Source organism: Nyctibius grandis, chromosome 1 (genome assembly GCF_013368605.1).
Source record: "Nyctibius grandis isolate bNycGra1 chromosome 1, bNycGra1.pri, whole genome shotgun sequence".
Taxonomy (NCBI): domain Eukaryota; kingdom Metazoa; phylum Chordata; class Aves; order Nyctibiiformes; family Nyctibiidae; genus Nyctibius; species Nyctibius grandis.
In genome coordinates this window covers 1,068,573-1,093,629 of record NC_090658.1, presented here as the reverse complement: position 1 = coordinate 1,093,629, position 25,057 = coordinate 1,068,573, and the positions used below count along the sequence as shown (strand labels likewise).

At 43.8% G+C, this 25,057-nt stretch overlaps 1 protein-coding gene across 1 annotated transcript; it reads left to right on the top strand.

The window, feature by feature from the left end:
* The first annotated feature begins 1,910 nt into the window (after positions 1 to 1,910).
* On the top strand, positions 1,911 to 23,966 carry ZC3H6 (zinc finger CCCH-type containing 6). Its single transcript, XM_068411562.1, has 12 exons — positions 1,911 to 2,588; positions 10,608 to 10,788; positions 11,861 to 11,986; positions 13,011 to 13,266; positions 14,336 to 14,457; positions 15,484 to 15,600; positions 16,810 to 16,923; positions 17,296 to 17,403; positions 17,990 to 18,243; positions 18,858 to 19,378; positions 20,079 to 20,318; positions 21,543 to 23,966. Exons 1-12 carry the CDS (start codon positions 2,497 to 2,499, stop codon positions 23,039 to 23,041), a joined length of 3,630 nt encoding a protein of 1,209 aa, XP_068267663.1. The 5' UTR covers positions 1,911 to 2,496; the 3' UTR covers positions 23,042 to 23,966.
* Positions 23,967 to 25,057: the final 1,091 nt, after the last annotated feature.

Here is a 25,057-nt window from a genome sequence, read left to right as displayed (position 1 = left end):
AGTGAGAGGCCAGCTCTCAGCATGTGGAGGTCTAGCAGGTGGGAGATCTCCAGCCTGGTGCCAGGGTGGTTGTAAACCCACACATAAAGTTTGTTGAGCTTTGAGCAACCTGGTCTGGTGGAAGGTGTCCCTGCCTGTGGCAGGGGGTTGGAACTAGATGGCCTTTAAGGTCCCTTCCAACCCAAACCATTCTGTGATTCTAAGTTTATGGAAGAAATGATGAGCAACGAGGTGACAACACTTGCAGCTGATGCTATTTGTTTGAGTTGGACAAGACTGTCCTGAGGTGAAGGTACTTTTTAATAAAAAATAGTGGGTGATGCTAACAAAGGCCTGTCTTCCCTTAATCCCTTATACTTTTGTACAGATTAAGGTTATTGCCTCCTAACCTCCTAAATGCTGTTTTTTATCACACCCTGACCAATCAAGTAGCACCTTTATTACCTATTTTGACTGACGTTCAGGTTTTCTAGGCCCCTCGTTTTAAATGCTTCCCAGTCTGAGGAAGCGTGCAGTGATGTCTTTACCTTGTGAGGAGGACAGGTTTTTGCAACCACACTGGGGAGGGAAACACTTTGTTTTAATTAGAAATGTCAATCCAAAAATGTCAAACCAAGCTGTGCGGTCACCACAGTGGAGGGGAAGGGATGGCATCCAGAGGGACCTGGACAGGCTTGGGAGGTGGGCCTGTGTGAACTGCATAGAGTTCAACAACGCCAAGGGTGAGGTCCTGCATGGTTGGGGCCATCCCAAGTGGAGAATGGATGAGAGCAGCCCTGAGGAGAAGGACTTGGGGGTGATGAGAAGCTCAACAAGACCCGGCAACGTGTGCTGGCAGCCCAGAAAGCCAACGTGTCCTGGGCTGCATCCCCAGCAGCGTGGCCAGCAGGGTGAGGGAGGGGATTCTGCCCCTCTATTCTGCTCTCGTGGAGCTGGGCTGTGTCCAGCTCTGGGGCCCCAACACAAGAAGGACACGGAGCTGTTGGAGCGAGTCCAGAGGAGGCCACGGAGATGCTCAGAGGGCTGGAGCCCCTCTGCTCTGGAGACAGGCTGAGAGAGCTGGGGCTGTTCAGCCTGGAGAAGAGAAGGCTCCGGGGAGACCTTCTAGCACCTTCCAGTACCTGAAGGGGCTACAGGAAAGCGGGAGAGGGGCTTTTTACAAGTGCATGGAGTGACAGGATGAGGGGGAACGGTTTTAAACTGGAAGAGGGGAGATTGAGATGAGATATTAGGAAGAAATTCTTTGCTGTGAGGGTGGTGAGACCGTGGCCCAGGTTGCCCAGAGCAGCTGTGGCTGCCCCCTCCCTGGCAGTGTTCAAGGCCAGGTTGGATGGGGCTGGGAGCAACCTGGTCTGGTGGAAGGTGTCCCTGCCCGTGGCGGAGGGTTGGAACTAGATGATCTTTAAGGTCCCTCCCAACCCAAACCAGTCTGTGGTTCTGCGAGCTCAGAGCTAATCGATCCCCGGGGGGGCCCAGGGCGCGTAGGCGGCCCGGCCCCGGCGCTCGGCTCTCGCGAGGCGGCGCGAGGCGGAAGCGCCCTGACGGGCCCCGGCCGCCATCACCGGCCGCCATCACGGGCGGCGCGCCGCGCACGTGACGCCAGCCCGCACGCGGCGGGGCCCCGCCCCTTCGCCCCCCGCCGGCACGCGCGCGCGCGCGCGCACACGTCGCCGGCGCGGGGCGGCGGGGGAGGAGGGCGGGGCCCCGCCGCGCTCGCGTGACGTCACGGCGGCGTGACGGGCGGCGCGTCCGCCGCCAATGAGCGGCCTGGCCGGCGCGGTGACGCGGGGCGGAGGCAGCCAACGGCGCGGCGCGGTGGGCGGGGCGGCGGGGGAGGAGGAGGAGGAGGAGCGTGATCGCGATCGCGGGCGGCGGCGGCGGCGGCCAGCGCGAGGCGACGCCATCGCGGCCCCGGCGGGCGCGGAAGACGCTGTGGTGGTGGTGGCGGCGGCGCGGTGCTGGGCCGCGGCCGCGGAGCGAGCTGGGGGCGAGCGCCGGGGGTCGCTGCTGCTGCCGCCGCTGCCGCCCTTCTCCTCCTCCTCCTCCTCCGCCGCTGCCGCCGCCGCCATTTTGTGAGAGTGCCTCGAGCGGGCGCCATGTTTGTAAGGAAGAAATAGGGCAGCCATCTCCGGCCACCAGCACCTCCCTTCCCCCGTGTGTGTGTCCTCTCGTTCTCCTGTGCCCCGGGCCTGCTCCTCCGAGCCGCCGCCGCTGCTGCCTCCTCCTCCTCCTGCCCGCGCGGGGCGGCCGGGCTCAGCCTGTGCAGCCTCGCCCTGCACTGAGTGCCCGTTAGTGTCTCACTAGGTAACCGTGAGTGAAACCTTCATCATCTCTCCTCACTGAGGGACCCGACCCTCCTCCTCACCGAGCCGCCCCCAGAGCGGCTGTGCGCGCCGCCGCCGCCGCCACCTCCTCTTCCTCCCTCCGCACCACGGGCAGCGGCAGTGTCCTGCCTTCCTCCACCTCCCTCCTCCTCACCACACCACAGCCAGCACAATGGCCTTTGAAAGCCTGTTCTCCAAACCCCCAAACCCAGTTCTTGACCCAAACATGCCCGACTCTGACAGGCAACATGCAGGGGACGAAAGGTCGAGTAACATTCTTCTCTCTCCGCTTCTCATAATGGTGATACTAGTGGGGTGATGATGATGCTGATAATGATGATGATGATGCTGCTGTGTGTTAATGTGCCTCGGGGGTTAACGATGTTTTTGTGGGGGCAGGTCACCTTCAGGCTGGAAGGAGCGGGGTGAGGACTGGGGTGGTGGTGGGGGAATGCAAGGAGGGGAGGGGGGGGTGTCACTGAATTAGAAGTGCATTATTAGCAGGGTTTTATTTTTTGCAATGCATGCGTTTTACATCTTCCTTTATTTATTCTGGCTGGGAAGGGGGACTGTTTTCCATTTCTTTCCATAAATTGCACTTTCCAGCGGGTGTCTGTTGAATGTCACCATTGTTCTTTTTCTCCCTTGCCCTGGTGCTGCTAGTCAGGTAGGAAAGGGTGCTTTGAGTTGTTTTTTTTTTTTGCTGGTTGTTTTTGCTCATACAAGAATCTCTCACTAGATCCATTTTTAACGTCATTTTCTTGCCAGATTCCACCTTACACGTTTAACTGGATCTTTTTTTATGCAGATTAAGGTCTGACTGACGTTATCTTTGCCACCTCTCAGTCCCCATGCGCAGAAAACCAGAGTCCTGTTCCTGGTGAAAGGACCTCTGTTCCTCCCTCCCTTTCTCTCCTGCAGCTGCTGGAAATTCAAATCCTTTCTCCAGGCAGCCCTGGCCTTCCTAACTAGTTCCAAAAATACTATGCCAGGGTGACAGCAACCAGTCCTTCCGTTTAAATCTACTCAGAGCGTTTGTGACACAACTGCAGGAGTTAAAAATGCTGGTTTATGACAGCCTGTCCTCCCCACACAGCTCCACAACTGTGCTTGGTACTTGCTTCAGAGGACTGAAAAACAGTGAAAAAAAAAAAAGAAGGCTTGTGAGTGAATGGAACTGTTTGCTCACTGGATGAAGAGTAACTAATTCTTTGTTACAAATTGGGAAGTGGAGGGCCAACGAGCTGGCTGACTGGTCCCAAAATGGTACTGGGGTTTAGCGACAGGTTCAGGGCAGACCCCAGCGCTGCTGAGTCTTATTTTCACCTTCCTGCTTTTAATTGTGAAATAGTGTAAGTTGTGTCAAAAAGAGTGCTGTGTAAAAAGCAAGCGAGTAATCCAGTGGGATTGCTGAAGACAGGGCATAACTACTTACTAAAACTGTGCAGCAGGAGCAGGCAAAGTGTTTTAGAGTTCCTGGAGTTAGTGAGTCTGTGACTTGTTACTGTTTTGGGGATTGAAAATGCTTTGTGTGTTAAAGTCCTCCTTGAGGACAAGCCCAAGTTACTCACTGTTGTGCTGGAAGCATGGTTTTTCTGACTTGGAGTTACTCATGCGATGTTGACGAGTGAGAGTTCCTCTAACCAGCTGTTCTCACCAGTACGCCTGTTGTTACACTGGTAAATTATGAAATAGAATAAGTATTACCTCATAGTCTAATATACTTTTAATCCAGGTTAATTTATAAACATTGCTTTGTATCATTTTAATTTCAGAAGAGCAGGCAATTCTAACAATAAACACATTTACCTGTTCAATAATACTTGTTGTAAACAAGGCTTTTATAAAACTTCTGCTCCCCTCTGATCTGAGACGTGTGTAGTGAAGTGTACTCTTAACACACCCAGAGCACTGTTAAAAAAAAAGCCCCAACTATAAGTCTTTGTGTTATATTAGGTGTGCAGATGTAATCCTGTCAAAAAGTAATATTTTAACTTTCTGCAGTTTAGATTTCCCCGCCAGCGGGTGGCTGGGAAGGCCGACAGAGAAGCAGGGTCTCTCCCGTCCCCAGAAAACATGGCTGGCTCGCAGGAGGAGGGGCAGCACGGCTTTAACTGGGAAGGATTTTAGTGCTCACTTGGTTTTGTCCAGTATCCCTCATCGTCAGCTGAAAAGCCAGTTCCAAGTTCTATAGGAAAGACGCAAGTACCTGATACACTCGTGTGCTGGGTTACCTTGGGTTGGAGGCAGACTAGTAATACTAGTTTGGTAGAATTAACATGTCTAGTTTCAATATTATTTATTTTGCAATCCATTTTTTCCCTGCGTTGGTGGCTTGGTTACTGTAGGTACAGCCCAGAATAGGAAGCTGCTAAAATCATTTAACAGATCGATTTGTGCAGTATAAATTAAGAGCATTTCTGTTAACATTTAGCTTGGTTTTGAACTGATCTGTATAATTACAAGGGAGTTGGTTAGTGGTTTTGAGCAGTAGAAAATAGGGAAAACCTTGTCTGTCCACACTTTGAATATCCTAAAATGGGAGATTGTTTTAATCCAGAGCCTTTGTTTTCTTCGTTTATTGATGGGGCACCTGATTAAGGGAGGAAGGCTCCTCATTCTTTAAATATTTTTAATTAACTCATTGTGGAGACATTCTCTGACAAAGTATTTGAGACTTTCTGTACATACAGATAACGGGTGTCTTTTTCAGGTTGTCCCTGGAAGGTGAGGTTTTGTTCAGGATTGCTGGTTACGTAGGTGATCTTTGACTCTTGTCTCAAGATCTATTTTGTAGACATTGTCCCAGCTATGCAACATGCTGTAGGTGGCTGTAAATGCCTAAGAGAGGAACTAAACACTTGTCACAAATATAAAATAATTCAGTGCTTCTGTGGACTTTGATTTTCTGACTAGTACAGGCGTGAGAAGGGCTTGTTTGCTGCAGTTGGTTCTGCGTTTGAAAGGGGTGCCAAGAACTTCAGAAAATAACTTGGAGTTCATTTATTTTTTAAAACTTAAGACGTTAGCTTGGTACTGATACTTTCTGTTGGCTGCCTCTGCTTTGCTGTCATTTAATCTCCAGACTTGGAGGCTTCTTATGCCATTATCTGCTGTAAAAATAGCAGTGACCTAACTTTAGGTCTGAACATTGAGATGCTAACTCACAGATTGCAGAGGTGCAAGTAGTGCTTTTGTAGCCAGCGTGGTCTTATGAGTTGCAAGTGTAAGTATCAGCCCCCTTTTTACATGCTCATGGTACAGTAAATGAAATTCCTCATTAGAGGCAGCTCTCCAACAGACAGCCGAGTGGCCTGAGCAAAGCTGCTGTAGAAAATTGTCCTGATTTTTGCAGAGGGCGTTTGGAAATGCCACTCCAAAGCTGGGCTTGCCTGTTGCATTTCAGGTTCCTTTTCCCCAGAACCATGCTAATCCCTATTGTACACTTTTTCATTGCGTATTTGACACAATTTTTACAGCTTAAGAGGAAGTTGATACTTTCTTACTCAAGATAAACTGATTTGAGTTTTATGATCAAGCGTTTTGGGTGAGGCTGCCCAGTTCTAGCTGTGGTGCTGCTCTAAAGCCTCTCTTTCACCAGCTATGTGAGCCAGGTGAATAGAGATTCCACCCAGCCACCCCTGTGGGTTTATTTTATTTGCCCAGTTTTCTCTTCCAGCTGTCTCCTGCTCCCTCTCCATGTACCAGTTCTGCAGCCCTGTCCTCCGCGAGCGTGATTTACGCTCTGCTGCTCTAACAGGTCTGTCTGGTTCGCCCTGATGGAGACCTGCTCTGCTAAATTACAGCCCGTGGCCAGAAAAGGGAAAAATGCAAGTGGTGGGTCGTAACCAAGATGAGTAACAGCAAATTGAGATCTGTATTGTGTACATTAGTTGTGTGTTACTGCTTAGTCAGCCTCGTATTGCCAACGGGTTTGGTCTGGTCCGCAGCGTTACAGATCAGGGAAGAGTTTGTGGAGCAGAAGGGCTAAAGTTCTCTAATCCTCAGCTGCTATTGTCCAGCCTGACTGCTCTCCCTTCCCACAAGGCTTCTACCCATCTTTAGTTAAACCTGACAACCTAAAGGTGTCTCTTTTAGTCTACCTGGTGCTTTAATACCCTCTGTGCATAGTTTGGTTTGAAAACATTTACTTATAGCTGCTCTTAGAGATTATTTTTTCCAGCAATAATCACTAAACAATGTGTTCACATTAAGTTGAAGTTGTTTGTGATCTCTGAATGCAGCCTCGTAGTGATGTCTTGTTTTCCAGCACGATTTCAAAACTGGCTTTGACATTAGGAAACTAAGAAGTGGAGGGATAATCACTCCCAAATACGCCCTGGGGGCAAACGAGGCTTGTTTGCCATCAGCAAACATTGCAGCAGTGGCAAAAGCGCAGCTGGCTGACATAGCTCCTGCTCCTCATCCTCCTGGGGAGGAGGAGGAGGTGGTCTGTGTGAATTTCTGTAATTTCTCCTGCAGTAATGAACCCTGGAGGTGGTTAGACGGCAGGGTGAGAAGGTGGGCTTTCCAGAAGCTGCTCGTTGGCCTCCAGTGCCACCACAGGACGCTGGTTTTTGGCATGCCCCACCGCTGTCTTTCTCACTTCCCCCATTTCATGGGAACGTGGTATCTGTTACAGCCAGCCCTGGGGGCGAAGGCAAAACGGAGGGTAAAAAACCCAAGCAATCTGGGCTGTAACTTTTCATGATGCAAATTCACTGCCTGGCTGTAGATTAAAATAACTTCCCACTTGCAGAGTGGTCAAAACTAAAAGTGCCATCAGTGACCTGCATAACATTGTCAAGGGAGCCAGTGCTGATTACTTGGTGGAGGCCAGCTTGTTCCTTTAACTGCAACAGCACCTTCTAGTTTTGTCGTTATTTTCCTTATTAATTCATAAATTCTTTAGCGGTGTGTGAGGACAAATTAATTTTGTGTTAATTTTAGCCCTCTAAGGTCTTAATTTATCTAGTCTTGGTGATGCTTTTGGAAAGTCTTGGCTGTTAATATTCTCTTTAAGGCTTATTCTAATAAATAAAGTGATATTATAAAACAAAATGTAATTCTTTTTAAATAAGACCTTTCCTTATCTATGAATCAAACCTACCAAAAATGGATTTAACAGAAAATAATGTTTGATGGCCTTTTATTTTTCTTGAAGTATTTCAGAGCTGCGATTATCTGTATACTGAGAAAATGCCTCTTGTTTTTGTATTTTGAACTTGAGGAGCTTGAGTTGTAAATCTTTGAATGTAAAGAGTGCATTTTTTAAAAATGACTTGGACTGAGGGCAAGAAAGGTACGTTAAAGCTGAGTTTGGATGTTAGAAATTAAACTGTAAACACTAGAGTAACGGTGAGTTAAGTGTGGATTTTTATTTTCCCTAACCAAATATTTGCATAACTACTTTCAGTGATTTCACCAGACTGATTCTCCCTGACAAATAATTTGGCTTCTGTGCCTTTCTAATCCATTTTGAAGATGCTCTAGAAATACACTTGGGACAGCAGAAGCGCTTTATGGTTTTGTTTTCACACATCCATCAAGCTCCGAGTACTGGAGATGGCAGGAGAGGGAGTGATCCATCAGTGATTCTTGTTCTTTCTCTCACTTTTGGAGATGAACCACATTTTTTTGTGTGTACCTAGTCCTTGTACAGGGGCTGCCTGTTGTTGAGTTGGGGTTTGTTTAGCTCGTGGAGTCTGGGTGATGTTACTTAATGTTGCATTAAGCCCAGAATATTCTGTAAGCAAGAAGCTGTCCTTTGCAGAACAGAAGTTCACATTGTCTCCTGTTAGATGAGCATTGTGATTTGTTCGCTGTAGATATCTGCCAAAGGGAGAGCAACCTAAGAGTCGGACCCATTTCCTAGAAAATAATCCTCTAGCTGTGTTTTTTCCAGGCCACATCTGCTTGTTGACTTGTATTACTCATCGTGGCAGAGGAGGTAGTCTTGGTTCACATGGCCAAAAGCCCTTCCCGAGGCTGCTTGCCATGGCCAAGTCTGGGGAATCAATTTAGGGAGTGAAGTTCTAAAAGGGGTGGGTTCTGCACTCGCTTTCTAGCTCCAGTGTGGATTTTAAATGGGGAAAAAAACCCCTATAAAACGGGAGGTAATTTCTGCCCTATCACTTCCTTTAAGCTTTCTTTGAAGTATAATTAAATTATTTCCAAGAAATTATATGTTTTTGACCATTATCTTTTCAAGTCATATTTATCCAGATTGTTTTTTTTTTTTTTTTTAACATTCTTGAAGTTCAGTGCTTGGAAAATTCTAGGATGTTGTCAAAAGAATTTAGGCATTTGAAGATTAGGGGGCTTTTGTAATTTTACCTTCAAAATCCAATCCAGAGGGTAGGATCACTGAGATTCTGCCCGATTGTTTTACCTAGAAAGTTATTCGAGTCCTGGATGCAACCCAGGGTGTAAATATATGACAGCAGTTCTCGGAGGAACTGGTAATTGGTAAATACCTTATTTCCCAAAGAGCATTTTCAGGAGGCATTTTACTTAAGAGGATGTTTTAATTGAGTAGACATCCTCCAGAGAGTGAGTTTAGCTCGTTTTGTGAAAACATGAAATATTGTTTCTTCTGCAGGTGTTTCATAAATATTTGTGTTTCAGTTTCATTAGGGACACTTTATTATTCAGGTATCTCCTGGGAAGATGTGACACTTGGTTTCTTGGGATGTTGTGTGATGTACTTCAGAATTTGCCAGGGAATGCTGGAGATAATGACCCTGTGGTGGTTGAAGACAGGATTTGTTTTATGCTTGGGGTATATGTTCTGAAGAGCCTTTATCTCTTAAGTATGGGAGTATCTGTAGCAGAATCTTTTATTCAGTTTAAATCTGTTTTTTTTTATGCCTACTTCTTAATATTTTGACATTTGAAGTCAAAATATTCCTTCTTTGGGTTGCTTCTAACTTCTTAACCGCTGTTTTTTTACTGTGGAGGCTCAGGTCTCATTTCTGGGCGAGTTCTTCTCTCCTACTGTTTGCAGTCCCTTGAAGTAGAGTGGATCATCAGGTTAGCTACTGCATTGTGCATACAGGACTGAGGTGGACAAATTATTAAGCAATTTAATATAGCCTAATTACTACTTCTGTCCTAATAGCTTCTACTGCCCACAGCACAGTTTGATCTTGGTTTAGTTGTAGGGTTATTTTTTTAATATAGTTTTCTAGCATCAACTTCTCCCCTTGCTGTCCCCACCAGCTGCTGAAGCAGAGTAAAGCAGAGTTTGTAGAGTATTTGTAGAGTAAAGGTTTCAGACACCACAAGACTGGTGGCATTTTCAAACAGTCTCTATGTAAAACTTCAGGACTGAGTTTCTCTAAGGTTCCAGGATGCCTGCAAAGGCTGAATTCCTTATATTCCATAGAAATAATTATCTAGAGCCAATTATAAACGTTTAAAAGCAGTAAATTCTTCCACCAAAAAACTACAGCAAATACCAAATAGTAGAAAGGGAGTTGAGATTGCTCCAGCAGTACGTCTGAAGTAGGGGTGAGAAATAGGTGAGCTGGTGTTTTGTCAAAATGTTTCTTTCAGGGCAAAATATTTGCAGGGTTGTTACAGTTTGGGTGAGTTTTATGTAATCATAGACCCTTTTTTTTCCTACTGATGGAGATAAGCACAAGCATTTTTGGTGTTTAGTCTACAAGTGTTACATTTTGTGTTAGTATTTTTTTTTTAATCATCTGGTGTTACTCCACTTTGAAGACTTTTGAGTCTTTCCTGCAGTGCCCAACCGCTTGTTTTCATTATTTCTACCCTTTATGGTTTTCAGAGAGTTTTAATTGCCTTTAATTTTGGCCACGTCTGTTCTGCAAATACAGCAACATAAAGGCGTGTAGTTGTAGTAGAAGCATTTCTAGAAATGCTTAAAACACCTCTTCAGTTTGAAATGTGTTTAGGGGCAGCAGAGTGCTTTATGTTAAAGCAGGTTTTTTTTTTATATAGGTTGGAGAAAAGTATGTAAGAAGAGAAGACCTTTGTTCTGAGAAGTAAAAAAAATACCTAGTTTTTAAACTTTTTAATTTTACAGTACAATTTAAGGCTGTTTAATGGCTTGCATTCCATTTTTCTTTAACTATATAAGGAAATTCTAAAATCCTAACAGTTCTTGGGGTGTTACATGTATTAAAATGTGTATCACAGGTATACAAATGTAACTGGTGGGAAGGAATACTGGCTGTGTTGTTTTACTGTGCTGTTGGACAGATGTGATGGATAATAACGTGTAATTTTGTTGTTTTGATATTTTTCCTCCTACAGAGAAGATGGAGAGCTAGAAGATGGTGAAATAGATGATGCAGCGTATGAAGATGTGAAAGAACATGGTACAAAAGGTGATGATAAACAGAAAAATGAGAAAGGACACAGAAAATCACGGAAGAAACGCAAAAAAGAAAAAGAAAAGAAAAAATCCAAAAGGAGAAGACGGGATAAGCATAAGGTGAGGAAATGCAAACCAAAATATTGGAGGGGCTTATCTTAGTTCCAGGTTTTTCCAGGTGTAGACAAGGATCGAGGGAATCAGAAGAAATCTAAAATGGTTTTATTGCTCTTGAGGCAGTCTGAGTGCAATTTTTGAGATTTGTATCTTGTCCATACATTTCAATATTAAAGAATTTGTTTAAATAGACTTTCAACACGTGGAAGTGCATATTCACACATTTCAGCGACAGTTTATGTGGGGTAAGAGACAATAAATCATTAAATAAGCCAGCCATAGCACATTCCAAATGATAGTTTGGAAACTTGCTTGTTAGCTTTGCCTAAATGCATTTGCATAAACGTGGTTTTAATCTGTTTATAGTTAAATACAAAATCAGACTGGGGGTGTAACTGTGTTATTTGTGAGATACATCTGTGCCAATTATCATATTTATGGAAGGATTTCAGGTGAGTTAAGTGAATTCTTCAGCAAAGTTCATTAAGATAATGTGTCTAATGTATATTTTAATCGACTTAAATGCAAGAGAATCACAAAATTTTATCCCAGAAGATTAAACCTGATAATCCTTTCCTAAAAGTCACAGAAATACAGTATTCTTGTATGGTTCCTCTCTAAATTTTCTGCAAAACAACACATCTTAATAAAACACTTGTAATACAGTAACGCTGAGTTTTTTTCCCTGCAGAAATGACAGGGTGCTAATCATTTCTCTGGTCATATGCAAGTTCCTAGCCATGTCCCAGATTTGTTAGCCTTCCAGCAGCATCCCTGCTATGTCACAAAGCAGCAGGGCTCAGAGAGACCCGTAGGAAGCTGATAGAACCCAGAGAAACCACATAGCCCTCAATGTTTACGTTCAGAAGCCTCATCAGATCAGATCTCTCTGATAAAAAGAGTAGGTCATCAGAGGGTGCTTTGAGAGCTTCCCCCAGCAGCAGAAGTTTGGGAGAATTAAGAATATATTTTCATTTGTTGGGCTAATGCTTCCTTTAAGTTCACATACAGCACACCAGTTAGGGAGGGAATTCTATAACAGTGTTTGAGTGTGCTATTTTCTTCTCTTTTTCAGCATAACTCCCCTTCCAGTGATGACAGTTCAGACTACAGCCATGACTCTGACATTGAGCGTACAGAAAGATCCCATAAAAAGAGCAGCAGCTCTTCATACAGAGATTACGACTCTTCCTTCAGTCAGGTAGTATTTTTTAAAGCTGATTTCTCATGTCTTTCTTTAGGTGTAATTTAAAAAAGGCAACTGTAAATGATGCGGTTTTTGAAGGCTGACTTGATCACAGTGCCCATCCTCCCAGCTTTCAGGAAGCACATCTAGTTCTCATCTCCTTGGGTAGATTTCCAAATGTAAAACATTATCTGTGCCATGAATGTAGGTGGTGTAAACAAGCCTCATACTATTTTTTCCTCCACCAGGCAAGAATGAAGATATCTTTATTATTGCCTGCATTGGATTTACACTGTACTAAGAGGAAACAGCTCTTGAAAAGCCACCTTTAAATATGTAGAGTTGATTTTGCTTTCTGATAGTTCAATTTGTCCTGGCTTTTCTCAGCCTGTGCAGCTCGATAGCCCTCCTGAGACCAGAGTGAAATCAAATGCATTCTCTAAAGCTGTGGTAGAGCAGCTAGAGCCTTGATGAGACTCGGGGACTTCAGAGGAGCAGAGACTTTTCCTTTTAGCCTGAAACCACTCCAGAAAGCTCTAAGCCAGCTGAATTTATTAACAAACTGAAGATCCTGCCTGCAGAAATGGCAGAAGGGACAGTGCTGGCTTAGGAGTGGCCATAAGCAATATTTCATCCTCACTGACAGAGACAGGACAGGTTGTTTCATCTGTGTCCAAGATCGTCAGGATTGGAGATCATGAATGGAAAAAATTTATTTTAATCCTAGTTCATCTAAGTATCACTTAGAATGGTTAGAACTGCATGTGTTAAATGCTTTGTCAGCCCCACTGAAAAGTTTTCTGGATTGTAGGTGCTGATGCTGTTCTTTTTAATCCTTTTTCCTATTTTGATGCATTCAGAATCAAAAGTACTGATTTTTATTTAATAACTGATTTTCACTGTCTATTAGTCATGCTTGTTTGTGCTAATCTGGTAGACAGCATGCCAATAAAACAGGGTGAGAACAATTAGAGCAGTTTGGAGGGGTGTTTTTTGAAATACTGAGTTGCTTCTGAACAGTGCAATCCCTTTCATGCAGCACGGACACGTGTCAGGAAATTACATGAGTTCACAGAAAATGCAACATAAAAAAAATGTAAAAAGCAAGGAGTATGATGACTACAGTCATTACAGTGATGAAAACTACGGTAATTATAATGAGGAAGAAAAGGATGAAGATTTTGCTGATCAGCTTAAACAATACAGGCAAGCTAAAGAGACCTCCAGCGCTGATTTAGGACCGCCGTTCCCAAAAGAACCCATGAAGAAGCAGGGGATGAAAGGGATCCAGAAAGGTAAGATAATTGGAGTCATTAACTGCAATAATAGATGGTGGCAGCAGTTGTGCTGTGCGTTATTTCAGGATTGGTCTTGAGAGCTGAATGAAGCAAGCTGCCAGTGGTGGCTTTCCTATCAGCTTGCAGTGTCCCATCAGTAGGTGATAACGCTGTTCATCCTGAAGGGGTGGTATCATATGGTTGCTCTGATGCACATACTGAAGAAAAAGATTAAGTGTTGGGTCATGTACGTAATAAATAAAGAAATAAAACCCTGTTAAAAAGCCACAATCTTTGTTGTGTGGCTGCTTGAGTAAGAAATCTTAGGGTTGTAAAGTGACTTTCTGGTGTAGTTTATGAAAGGCTGAAATGGGACTTGATTGGGGGGAGGAATGTAAATATGTCAATTCTAAAATCTAAATAAGCCCCTCACGAAAAAAATGAAGTACCTGGAAATTTTGATAGGTGCCTAAATACAGAATCACAGACTCAATGAGGTTGGAAGAGCCCTCTGGGCTCATCGAGTCCAACCATTGCCCTGACACCACCATGGCAACTAGACCAGGGCACTAAGTGCCATGTCCAGTCTTGTCTTAAACACATCTTAAATACTTTTATTACTATGCCCCAGAAGTGTGCTAGTACCCTTTTATTTTTCTTCTCATAACTTTTCTTGCATTCAAAGCTGGGCTGATGAAAATGTATTCCTCTTAAGCAACGTGTTCCTGAAAGAGTCCTGCTGCCCTTATTTATATTATTTATATTATTTATATTATTATTTATATTATTTATATTATTTATATTGGCTTACCTACGTAAGCCAAGTTATGCGAGTGTTCCTGTTGCACCTTTCATTTGGTGTCTGATCATTTCCTTTACCACAGACAAGATTTATTGCCTTCTGGTTTGGTTCACAATAAAATGACTTGGTAAAAGATTGGCAGAATCTTTTTAGCTGAGGCAAAAATGGCTTTTCACGTGCTGCTTGGTAATGCTGCTTCAAAAGCTCTGTCTGCAAGTCATCTGCAAGATAACCATTTTTCTTTACTTTCTGAGGTCATTTAAAGAGGTTGATGCTGTTTTTCAGGGATTTCTCAGAGAGGTAATAATTACAATGTTGGTCGAGGGCGTGGGATGCAGAAGAAATTGAAGCGTAAAGATCGTGGAAGGGGAAGAGGGGGCAATAAAGGATCTGATGGCTTTCATGAGGTACGTGGAATTAAAGTCCAATTCCTAATGCAGTTGTTTCACATGACTGGATGCTTTGCTTTAACAGAAGGGTATTTAAAAGTACATATCTTTAAACTTTTTCCTCTTATCTAGAAAATTACTAGACTTTTCCAACACTTGATGTACAAAGTATAATTGATAACTTAAGCTACTACATAATTTTCTTGTTTTTCTTGGAAATATGAAAAACTAGCAGAACTTTATGAGTTTTGGGTTTGAATCTTGCATGAACTTCAATGTTAACTGTATCTGAAATAAGAGGTTTTGCTACTACCAGTCCACCTCAGATTTTTCAGCAAAGAAATGGACAGCTTTTTCCAATTTCCATCTGAATTGTGAAGAATTCTCCTTTGCTTTCCATAGCTGTGTGGAAATAGAAATATACACAGCCTTGATTTTCATGTAGTAATTCTTTGCACAGGAATTGGAGAAAACATAGTGTTCAATATTGCCACGGTATTTGTAAGTTTCTCACTCCAGTCTTCATTTAAATGAAAAACAATACAAAATTGATGATTGATGGATCAAATCCATTCATGGCTGAAAAACATTTAAGCCAAATCATATTTAAGTCTGTATACTGCAACTAAAACTGATATTTGCACTTGAAGAGGATCAATTATTAGATTCAAAGCTGCTTTTGTTTGAAGCAGCTGAGATTCTCTGGAGTTAATGTGTTCAGAGTAGAAAATGGATCTGGGCTGATGCAGGAGTGGCATTTCTACCTTGAAGAATTCAGGTTCTCAATGTCAACAAAATCCACTAGTGTCTGTTGTGTTGTAAGAAGTTTTTGGTTTGGTTGCATTTATAAAAAAGACTCTGTATTAATGCAGATGAGAAAAAGTCTGTGTATTTACCTTTACTTCGAGCTGTGGGTATAATAATTTTAAGAGCTTAAATCATGGTGTAGTTAATCACATTTTGGGGTAACTAGCACACCAAATATGCTGTAATATTTTTCCAACTGCACTTAATAAGTAAGTTGGATGTTAATTTTTCTTACAGGACGGCAAACCAATGAAGAAGTGGGTGAATATGAGTCAGGAGTTCATAAATCAGCATACAGTGGAACACAAAGGCAAACAAATCTGTAAATATTTCCTTGAAGGGAGGTGTATTAAGGTAATTATGTGCTGTGTCTGTCTTTGGGGTGAGGAAGGGGGGAAGATGCTTTGTCCTTTTTTACTTTAGCTGATGCAAAGGGAACTTGTACGTTGAAACTCAGTGTTGTGATTTCTAATGTTTGTGTATTTATAGATAAATGCCAGCAGAAGTACTTGTGAAAAACACCCACTTCTGTTACATATTTTGAATTATAACAAATTCTGTTGAAAAAGATTGTGTTTGCTTATTAGTACATACAGTAAAAACATCTGTGATAGTGTCATAAACTTACACTGACAGTGTATCATGTAAATATGCAAATCTTACAAGTGTGGAATCTGTAAACAGGCAATGTTTTCTGAATGTCTTAGATTATTTCTCTTTTATGTGCTACTGCTGATGTTGAAACATTGAAGGAATTGCTTAATTATGCTAAATTATTTCTCTCTCTAAAAGTATAATAGTAGTAATAGTTCCCCTCGTGAAGAATCATCTTCCTTCAGGCAGCAAGTGGAAGGCAGCAGAAAGAAGAGAGTGCTCTTCAGAGCAGTCAGCTGTCAAGCAAAAGCCCTAGCAAGACAGTCTCTTATTACATTAAAAAAACATGCTATTGCTTAATTTTGAAGCTTATGCTGCTGTGGAGTTGAGTCCTCTGATGTGAGACTAGTTCAGTCAGTTGTAAAACCCACTTAAGAAAAGCTGCGTGCTTCTTGAATAAGTGAGTGAGTCATTTATGTTTGGTTCCTCTGTGTAGTTAGAGATAGAACAGTTTCTTTTCCAAATGGTCAAAGTAAAGGTGGAAGTTGACTGCTTTTTTCCCAACCCAGAGCAATGCATTTGTTGCTGCCTTTATATATTTATTTATATATATATTTATATATATAGTATGCCATGCTCAGCAAGATGAGTATTTACTGCCACCTTCAGTTTTAAACCAAGTGGCTGAAAGAGCACTTAGACTATTTTTCATGAAAATAAATACAAAATCAGGCAAAAAAACCTCTCCAGCAAAGTAATCCTAATGTACGGCGTGATATGGTTGAGACAAGCTTGATGTTATTTGCACTCTATTTTTCCTGTTTTTTAGGGACGTGCTTATAATGCAGTGCTGTGTTATTAAAGATAAAAGGTTTAAATACAGCTAAGGAGGATGTTTTTCTTTAAATATAAAATGGAATTACTCAGCATTTCAGCTTGATATTTTTTTCCCTGTTTTTTTATTTATAGGGAGAGCAGTGTAAATTCGATCACGATGCAGAGATTGAAAAGAAGAAGGAAATCTGCAAGTTTTACATCCAGGGTTACTGCACCAAAGGAGAGAACTGCATTTATTTGCACAATATCCTTTAAAAAAAAAATACTTGAATGAAACTGAAAGTTTATATTTACTCTTAATGGATGTAAGTGATTTTTAAGGGTTGTTGTAATGGACTTGTGTTTTCTTCTGGAATTGAGACCTTCATCTTTATAGTGACAATTTTAGAATCAAGTCAAAAATAATGTTAAGGCCACAGTAATGTAATTAAGAGTAGAATGGATGGAACTAGGAGGTGAGTTGGTTGTTAGCTTTCAAAATTCTTAACATGTTGCTTTGGAAAGATGAAGTACTGGTGAAGAATTGAAGGAGAGTTGGCAGCTGAATTTCATAAACTTGACAAACAGAGCAAAGTAGAAATCAGCCTTTGTTAGGGGTCCTTAACACACTGCTTACATGAATTCCCGTGCAAGTTCTACCACACAGGAGCCAAATGCTATCAAGGAGATAAGTGCAAATTCTCTCACGCTCCCCTGACTGCAGAAACAAAAGAGCTGTTGGATAAGGTGAGCAAGTCGTAGTCTGTAAAGACAAGGTTTGTTGCTAGAAATTTCTGTGGGATTCTCAGGGACTGTGGTGCTGAACAGTAGTGATGTTCAGCTTCCCTGTTGCTCTGCAGGTAGGTCTGCAACCAGATTCAGTACCAGGAATTCTCCTTGTCTGAGATTTTTCAGCCGTATCACTTGTTCATTTCCACAACTCAAGTTTCTGCCCATGAACTTTCTTTTGCATCCCTTTCTGTGGGAACCTTCATGTCCTCTGTAGTGTGGCTTTTATGTTGTCTACCTTTAGCTGCCTGGAAGTTAGATATCATCTGACTGACTTCTGCACTGAGGGTGGAAAAAGGAACGAGGTGCCTCCTCTGAATGATTCATGAAAACTTGACCTTTGTGTTGAGTAGGATATTCCTGTTTCTCTCCAGTTACTACACAACAGGCCTTAACAGGAAAGTGGCCTGAATAATCCCTCTGAGTTTGATGTCAATATGTAGTAGTAGTGTAGCAGTTAATCATATTTAAATGGAAAGCACAAGACTAAATTTTGCATATGCTACAAAATTAACGACGTGTTTGCTACATTGCTTTGTTCTAGGTTTTGAATAATGAGGAGGAACCACAAAATGAAGATGAGAAAGAACTGGAGGAGCTCAGAAAGCGTGGCATAGTTCCTCTCCCAAAGCCACCACCAGGTGTTGGACTTCTGCCAACCCCACCAGAGCAATACGCCTTTTCTGAGTCGGATATAGAAAATTACCAAGATCCTTCAGGAGACTATAAGAAGATCCCGTCTCTCTTTGAAATAGTTGTGAAGCCTACTGTGGATCTAGCACACAAAATTGGGAAAAAGTAGGTTGTAGAATTTTGTGTAGAACTCTCCTTAAAACATGGCTGCATTTAAATGATTCTCTTCATCTCTGTCAGGAGTGTGTCCTTCTGAGTATGTTGCTAAGTTAATGATGTCAGCTATTTGCTATCATAATTATTTACTTAATGCTTTCCATAGAAGAGAACTTACTGAGCCTTGACCTTCCAGAAAGTCACTGCGTTGGCTCTTGTTTTGGCTCCGTGCCTACCTTGCCTGTCTCCATTTGCAGGTTGAGCAAAGTTCATTCTCTTCCAAACTCTTTTTATAGAAAAAAAAAAATAAAGTCTTTTTTTCTTGACTGAAGCCAGTCGACACTCCTGATGGAGACTGTTGGCCTGGGGATGTGTAAAACTCTTAGTTGCAGCAAGTGTCCAGTTCTGCATGTGTTAATATTGGCAAAATGTTCTCCTTCCAGACAAGCTCTGTGGGTTACTCTCTTTGAAAATTATTTAGCTTCTTTCAGATTTTTATCTAACTTGAGATCAAATAAGTACAAAGAGACATCTGTAAGAGCGAGGAGGGGGAGGAGATAGCTAATAGGCTGTTTATCTTTGTAGGTGCAAAATTTGATTCATTAATTTTCTTTTGCCTACAGGCCACCAACCTTCTACAACAGCGCGTCACCACCAAGACCACCCTTTCAGGGCAACGACCCACATTCTCAGCATATGTATAACCCAGGTTCAAGTCCAGGGCCAGGACCTGGCATGTCACAAGGACATAACGGGCCGCCAATGCACCCAGGATCTCCTGGACATCATCCATGTGGAGGGCCTCAAGGCCCAGGCATGCCGCAGAGCCCTCCCATGCAGGGTGTTCCCCCAGGCTTCCTGGGGCCACAGAACCAGACTGGTATGCCTATGCAAGGGCAGCAGGGTGGCCCGCCGCTCACACCGCCGGGGCTCGGCGGGTCTTACAACGCCCCAGGGGTTCAAGGACATATGGTGAATATGCAGAGAGAGAATCACTGTCCTCCGGGGCCACAGTACCAGCAGATGCCGGGTGAACGGCAGCCGAACATGAATTATGAGCCTATTCAGAACCCAGCTGACTTCTATGACAATTACTATTCTCATCAGGCCGTGCATAACTTCCAGCCAGCTAACAACTCTGGTGGTAAGGACATCTAAAAATTGTTCTCCCTTTGCAGTTGGGCGGTGTTAAAACATCACGGCTCCAAAGCTGAGTAGCTGAAAGGATGTTAGATAGAGAGAAAACCTCCTGGAATATCTTCAGCATATAGACTTTTGAAGCTGGTGCTTTCCAGTCGTGTGCTATCGCAGAATCAATGAGGTTGGAAGAGCCCTCTGGGATCATCGAGTCCAACCATTGCCCTGACACCACCATGGCAACTAGACCAGGGCACTAAGTGCCATGTCCAGTCTTGTCTTAAACCCCTCCAGAGATGGTGACTCCACCACCTCCCTGGGCAGCCCCTTCCAGTGTCTAATGACCCTTGCTGAGAAGAAATGCTTCCTAATGTCCAACCTGACCCTCCCCTGGCCAAGCTTGAGGCTGTGTCCTCTTGTCCTAGCGCTGGTTGCCTGGGAGAAGAGGCCGACTCCCACTGCGCTACAACCTCCCTTCAGGTAGTTGTAGACTGCACTAAGGTCACCTCTGAGCCTCCTCTTCTCCAGGCTAAACACCCCCAGCTCCCTCAGCCGCTCCTAGTAGGTCAGACCCTCCAGACCCTTCACCAGCTTGGTCGCCCTCCTCTGGAGGAGTCACATTGGTTTTGATTGTGTCTTATGTTTTCTCTCCTCTGCTGTGAAAGCTTGTATAGGATAGCTGCTAACTGTTTTTTTTTGTGCTGCAGATGGATCATGGCACGGAGAATTTACAGATCACCAGGCTCACCTCATGGCTCAAGAGTCACACCAGGGTGGCAGCGAGTCCGACTGCATGAGTAGCCATATGGGCCATAAATCAGCCATGAACGTACCAGATTTTCTCCCAGCCATGCAGAAGGCCCTTTATGCAAGACTTAGTCAAAAGCATCAAAGAGATGGAGACTCTGTCAGCAGCCAGGGTCAGAGGGCAATGAGCAAAGATGAAGGTAAAGATAATGTTGGAGTTATAAACACACTTGTGGACCAGGTATTAGCCTGGAGCAAATCTATTGACTTGGATTTTCATCACAGTTATCGTGAATGTGCAAGTACCAACTCAAATAATATTTTCAGCTGAATTTTCCTTCCCAGCTTGTTCCAGGATTTTAGTACAGGCTTAGCTGCTGCATTCCAGTTCCAAGTAGAAAGATCTGTGGTCATTTTTGGATATAGTTTGCACTTCTAAAAGGTGCTATTGTTGATAATTACTTCTCAAAAGCCCTGATTGAAACAGAAAGGTCATTATTTATAACTGCCAGTACTGCAAGTGCATCTTAGATTCTGTTTATTCAGTTGTGCCTTCATTTCTCAGCTGATTGAGGAGGAATAGACCACTAGAGTCTCCTTCAGCGAGTAGGTGAGTTGAGGATGTGGACCTGAGCACACGGCTGTGGTGATAAGGCTTTCCAGTAAATTGCAGAAGGTAGTTGAGAATTTATCCTTTAAAATTAAATATTCTTATTTCTTCCCTTCCTGAATCTTGACCTCTCGCCAAAACCTTGTGATTTGGATTCTAATAAGGCAGCAAATTCCCCATTTGTAATTTGTCTGGTTTTATGTAAGGTAGAATCATAGAATCATAGAATCACAGACTGGTTTGGGTTGGGAGGGACCTTAAAGCCCATCCAGTCCCAACCCCCTGCCACGGACAGGGACACCTTCCACCAGACCAGGTTGCTCCCAGCCCCATCCAACCTGGCCTTGAACACTGCCAGGGAGGGGGCAGCCACAGCTTCTCTGGGCAACCTGGGCCAGGGTCTCACCACCCTCACAGCAAAGAATTTCTTCCTAAGGTGCCATTTTACTTTTCATTCTGCCATCCCACAGTGAAGGTAATTTTCATCAAGACTCAGATTTTAGATGTTTGGGTTTTTTTTACTCATAAAGGTAGAAATAATTGTTTGAAAGCAGGTTATTTTCCCAGATTAATATTGACAGATATGCAGGCAGAATGCAGCGCAGTATGGGACTGTCTCAGCTAGCTACAGTTTTTTTGTTATGTTCTTCATTGAAATTGATTTTTGTCACTTTCAGTTATGGTTGTTATAATGCAGGGAGTGGTGATTTAATATCAGGTCTTTTCAGTTGGATTTTACTGAGAAGTTACCCTTTATATGAGTAAATGTGGTGTATTCCCTTTGAATTGAATAATCGTTGTTGGTTTTTTTTAGATGACAATGTCAACTGGTACTCCAGCAGTGAAGAGGAGGAGGGGAGCAGCGTTAAATCCATACTAAAAACCTTAAAGAAACAAAGTGAAAATTTTAGGAATCGGCAACAACATTCCACGGAGCAGCACATGCTGGGTGTTCCCACTGACCCGAGGCTGGCGAAAGAGAAGGGTGCAGGGCCTCAGGCTGCCGACCCGAGGCTGCGGGCCTCCCCGAGGTCCAACCCCAGGAAGCCTTCGGAGTCCACGGCCCTGGACCCCCGGCTCGTGCGGGATCCCCGGATGCACAAGGTGAGCGAGGGCGGCCACGCCAGCTCGTCCCTCGGGGGAGCGAAGCTGGACCTGCACCACGCCCACGCTGGTGTTAAAGTCAAGCAGAAAGGGCTGGATGATGATGAAGAGGACTCGGAAAGAGAGCTGAGAGAACGAGCTTTCCTGATACCCCTGGAACCCTTGCCGGGTGTGACGTTAAGGGATCCCCGCTCTCAGCTGAGGCAGTTCAGCCACATTAAAATGGATGTCACCCTGATGAAGCCAAACTTTGCCAAGCATATTGTGTGGGCCCCCGAAGATTTGCTCCCAGTACCTCTGCCTAAGCCTGACCCCGTCTCTTCAATCAATTTACCCCTTCCCCCGCTCATTGCTGACCAGAGACTGAACAAGCTGCGCAGTTTGAAGAACGATCCCCACCCGAACGCGATGCCTGCTGACCCGCGACTGGCTGCCAAGGCGAAAAACAACCTAACAGGCAGGAGCAGCTACCTGGATCCCTCTGCAGACTCGCACGCCAGCAGCTCGAGCAAATTGGGAGACCCTCGCTTGCAAAAGAACGTCGACCCCAGGCTCCACAGACTGAGTGCAGACACGCACCACGGAGTCGCCAAGGACTCGCACCCTCCCAAGTTCGACCCCCGCCTCGCCAGATCCGCTGCCGGCTCCTCGCAGCCCGCGGAGGCTGCGGCTCCTAAAGCTGACGCGGATGCTCTGCCGCCGTACGCCCCCAAGTTGTCCTCGAGCGGCGGGAGGCTGGGAGCTGCGGGCTCCATACTGGGAGGTATTAGTCTGTATGATCCAAGAGATCACAGCTCGGCGTTGGACACCGCTCCGGCTAGTTCGGGAGAGAACGGGGAGAACCAGAAAAAAAGCATTTTGAAAAATTCTGGTAAAAACGAACCCACTCTCTCAGAAGACGCGTCGCTGCAGAAGGCTGCCTCCAGCGTGGAAAAAACCACCGAAGGATCAGCAGAAGCTGCTTCAGAGAAAGCAAACAGCACCAGTAAACCTCAGGCGAAACACTCCAGCGCTGCGCCCGCCGTGCACAATCTTCCCATCCAAGCTCTGTCGGGGTTAATCAGACCGCAGTACAGCGACCCGCGGCAGGTCAGGCAGCCCGGACAGGTAACTCAGACCCAGGATAACGACCCCAACGGGGAGTCAGATGATAAGTCTTTAAAAGATGTTTTCAAGACTTTCGATCCCACCGCTTCGCCGTTTTGTTAGCAATTGATTTCAAGTCTTTTTACTGTTGTGAATATTGCAGTTTTGTAACTGGTTTACCTCCTTTGCTTTATTTATTTTTAAATTATAATTATCAACACTTTTCAGCTGCTAATCTCAGAACCACACGCAGTTATACAGTATGCTCTAGTGTTTGCAAAGCTGTGGTATTTTCTATATAATACTTTTCCAATTTCAGGGAGACTAATAATTGACATGTAGAAAAAAAAAAAAACAAACCCACACCCCCCATGTATCGTGTTAGAGCTGATAAAAGCACTTTCATTGTAAATAAGTCATTAAGTCCGAAGACCTGTATATGTGTGAGCTGTCTCTTTCATAAACATTTAGATATGATTGCCCCGTTTGTATGATTGTATAGATCCAAGCAATATTATGTACATTACTGTGAGAGACGCCGTTCGACGAGGATTGCCCCGACGCATCAAGCCAAACCTGCTAACTGACAGCAAGGATTTAAAAGGCAAACGTTGCTCCTCCTTTTCAGATGAGTTGATGTAAGACATTGACAGTTTTTATTCATGCAGTCGATATTCTTGGTGTAAAAGAGACCTATATCGCATATTGAGGATTAAAAATGTCATATCTTTTAAAAGTATTTTATTCTATGCTGTATATAGAAGAAATTGTGAAGTACATAACTAGAGGAAAGTTACTGTTAAAAGTGGAGAATACCTAAGTTGTCTAATACAAAAAAAAAAAAAAAGGTTTTTATTTAATTTTTTCACGCATACACAATTCTGGTTAGTGCTCTAAGTTACATTGTGGTGTTCATGTATTTCAATGTATTTTTGTATTCAGCTGCTTAATTTGTATTGCTTTTTTTGTATTGATGTAACTGCAGTACTTGTATCCATGGTGTCTTTATGACATTTTTAACAAAAAAATTAAAAAGGGTACAGTTAAAGTCTGGTGACGGCTGTGGTGTTGGCATGTTGGCAGCTAGCTGGCGTGTCTGAAGGACGGAGGTGGCTCAGCCTGGTGGTGGTGCAGTCGCTCTACACTCAGGTGGTCCCAGGTTTAAACTAGCCTTGTGCTGAATCCAGATGGAGTTTGCCTGCTGCGTGGTTCTGAGGTTTGGAGACTGGGATTTATCACAAATTCTGTACGTTTGTTTTTTTGTGCTTGTGGCAGAGGAGACATCGCTGAAGGCAGGAATGGTTTTGATTCGCCTTGCTCATTTCCCAGAGTATAAATTGTATTAATTTGATATTTTGAATCATGCTCACTCAAAATAATTGAAAACCAGACAACAGACGTGAAACTTTGGTGTTATTTTGGAGTAATCTACTAGCCCTACGTATTTACTTCTGGTGACCAGTTTGGCTGTTCAAGTATTTCATAAAAAAACCAAGCCAGCAGAATTGGACAGAAGGGAAAAATAGAAATTGTTTGGAAATACATGGGTTGAGAGAGGAACAAAGAGAACAAGTGACAGTGTTGAAGCCAAACGCGTGGTTTCACCTTTAGATGTGGAAAGTTACTTCTAGGATGCGCAGCTCTAACCTGCAAGTTGCAACTTCTCGTAGTGTGGTGGTGATGTTGTCGCTGAATTGGATTCTCTGTGGTTTTGCTGAAAGTACTGGAAAAATAGGAGTAAAAGAAAAAGCTTTGATCCCAAAAGGGTATGAGATGGTTGAAGGATCTCGGGTGGTTTGCCGTTGGTGTGGTTGTAGACCCGTTTTGGAGTTGCAGGGTGTGTTCTGGTGAGGGACGCAGAGTGTTGGCTTCTAACCTTGGAGATCTGCCATCTCAGTGTCTTTAACACAATACGGTCTTCACCTTGGACAAGAGGGGACAAAGTCAGGAGGAAATGTCGTTTGGAAGGGGCTGGCTAGTCCTTGCAGCCTGTTGTCTTCATGTGTAACTGCCTCCTTTCTTCCCAGCTCCAGCCATGCCCGACCAGCAGGTCTCTGAGGGCCTCCCCAGCTAGGACACGGTGCTGCTCAGCTCCTCCACCCACCTCGTGGTTTGTTCATGGCAGATTCCTTCCCCGAG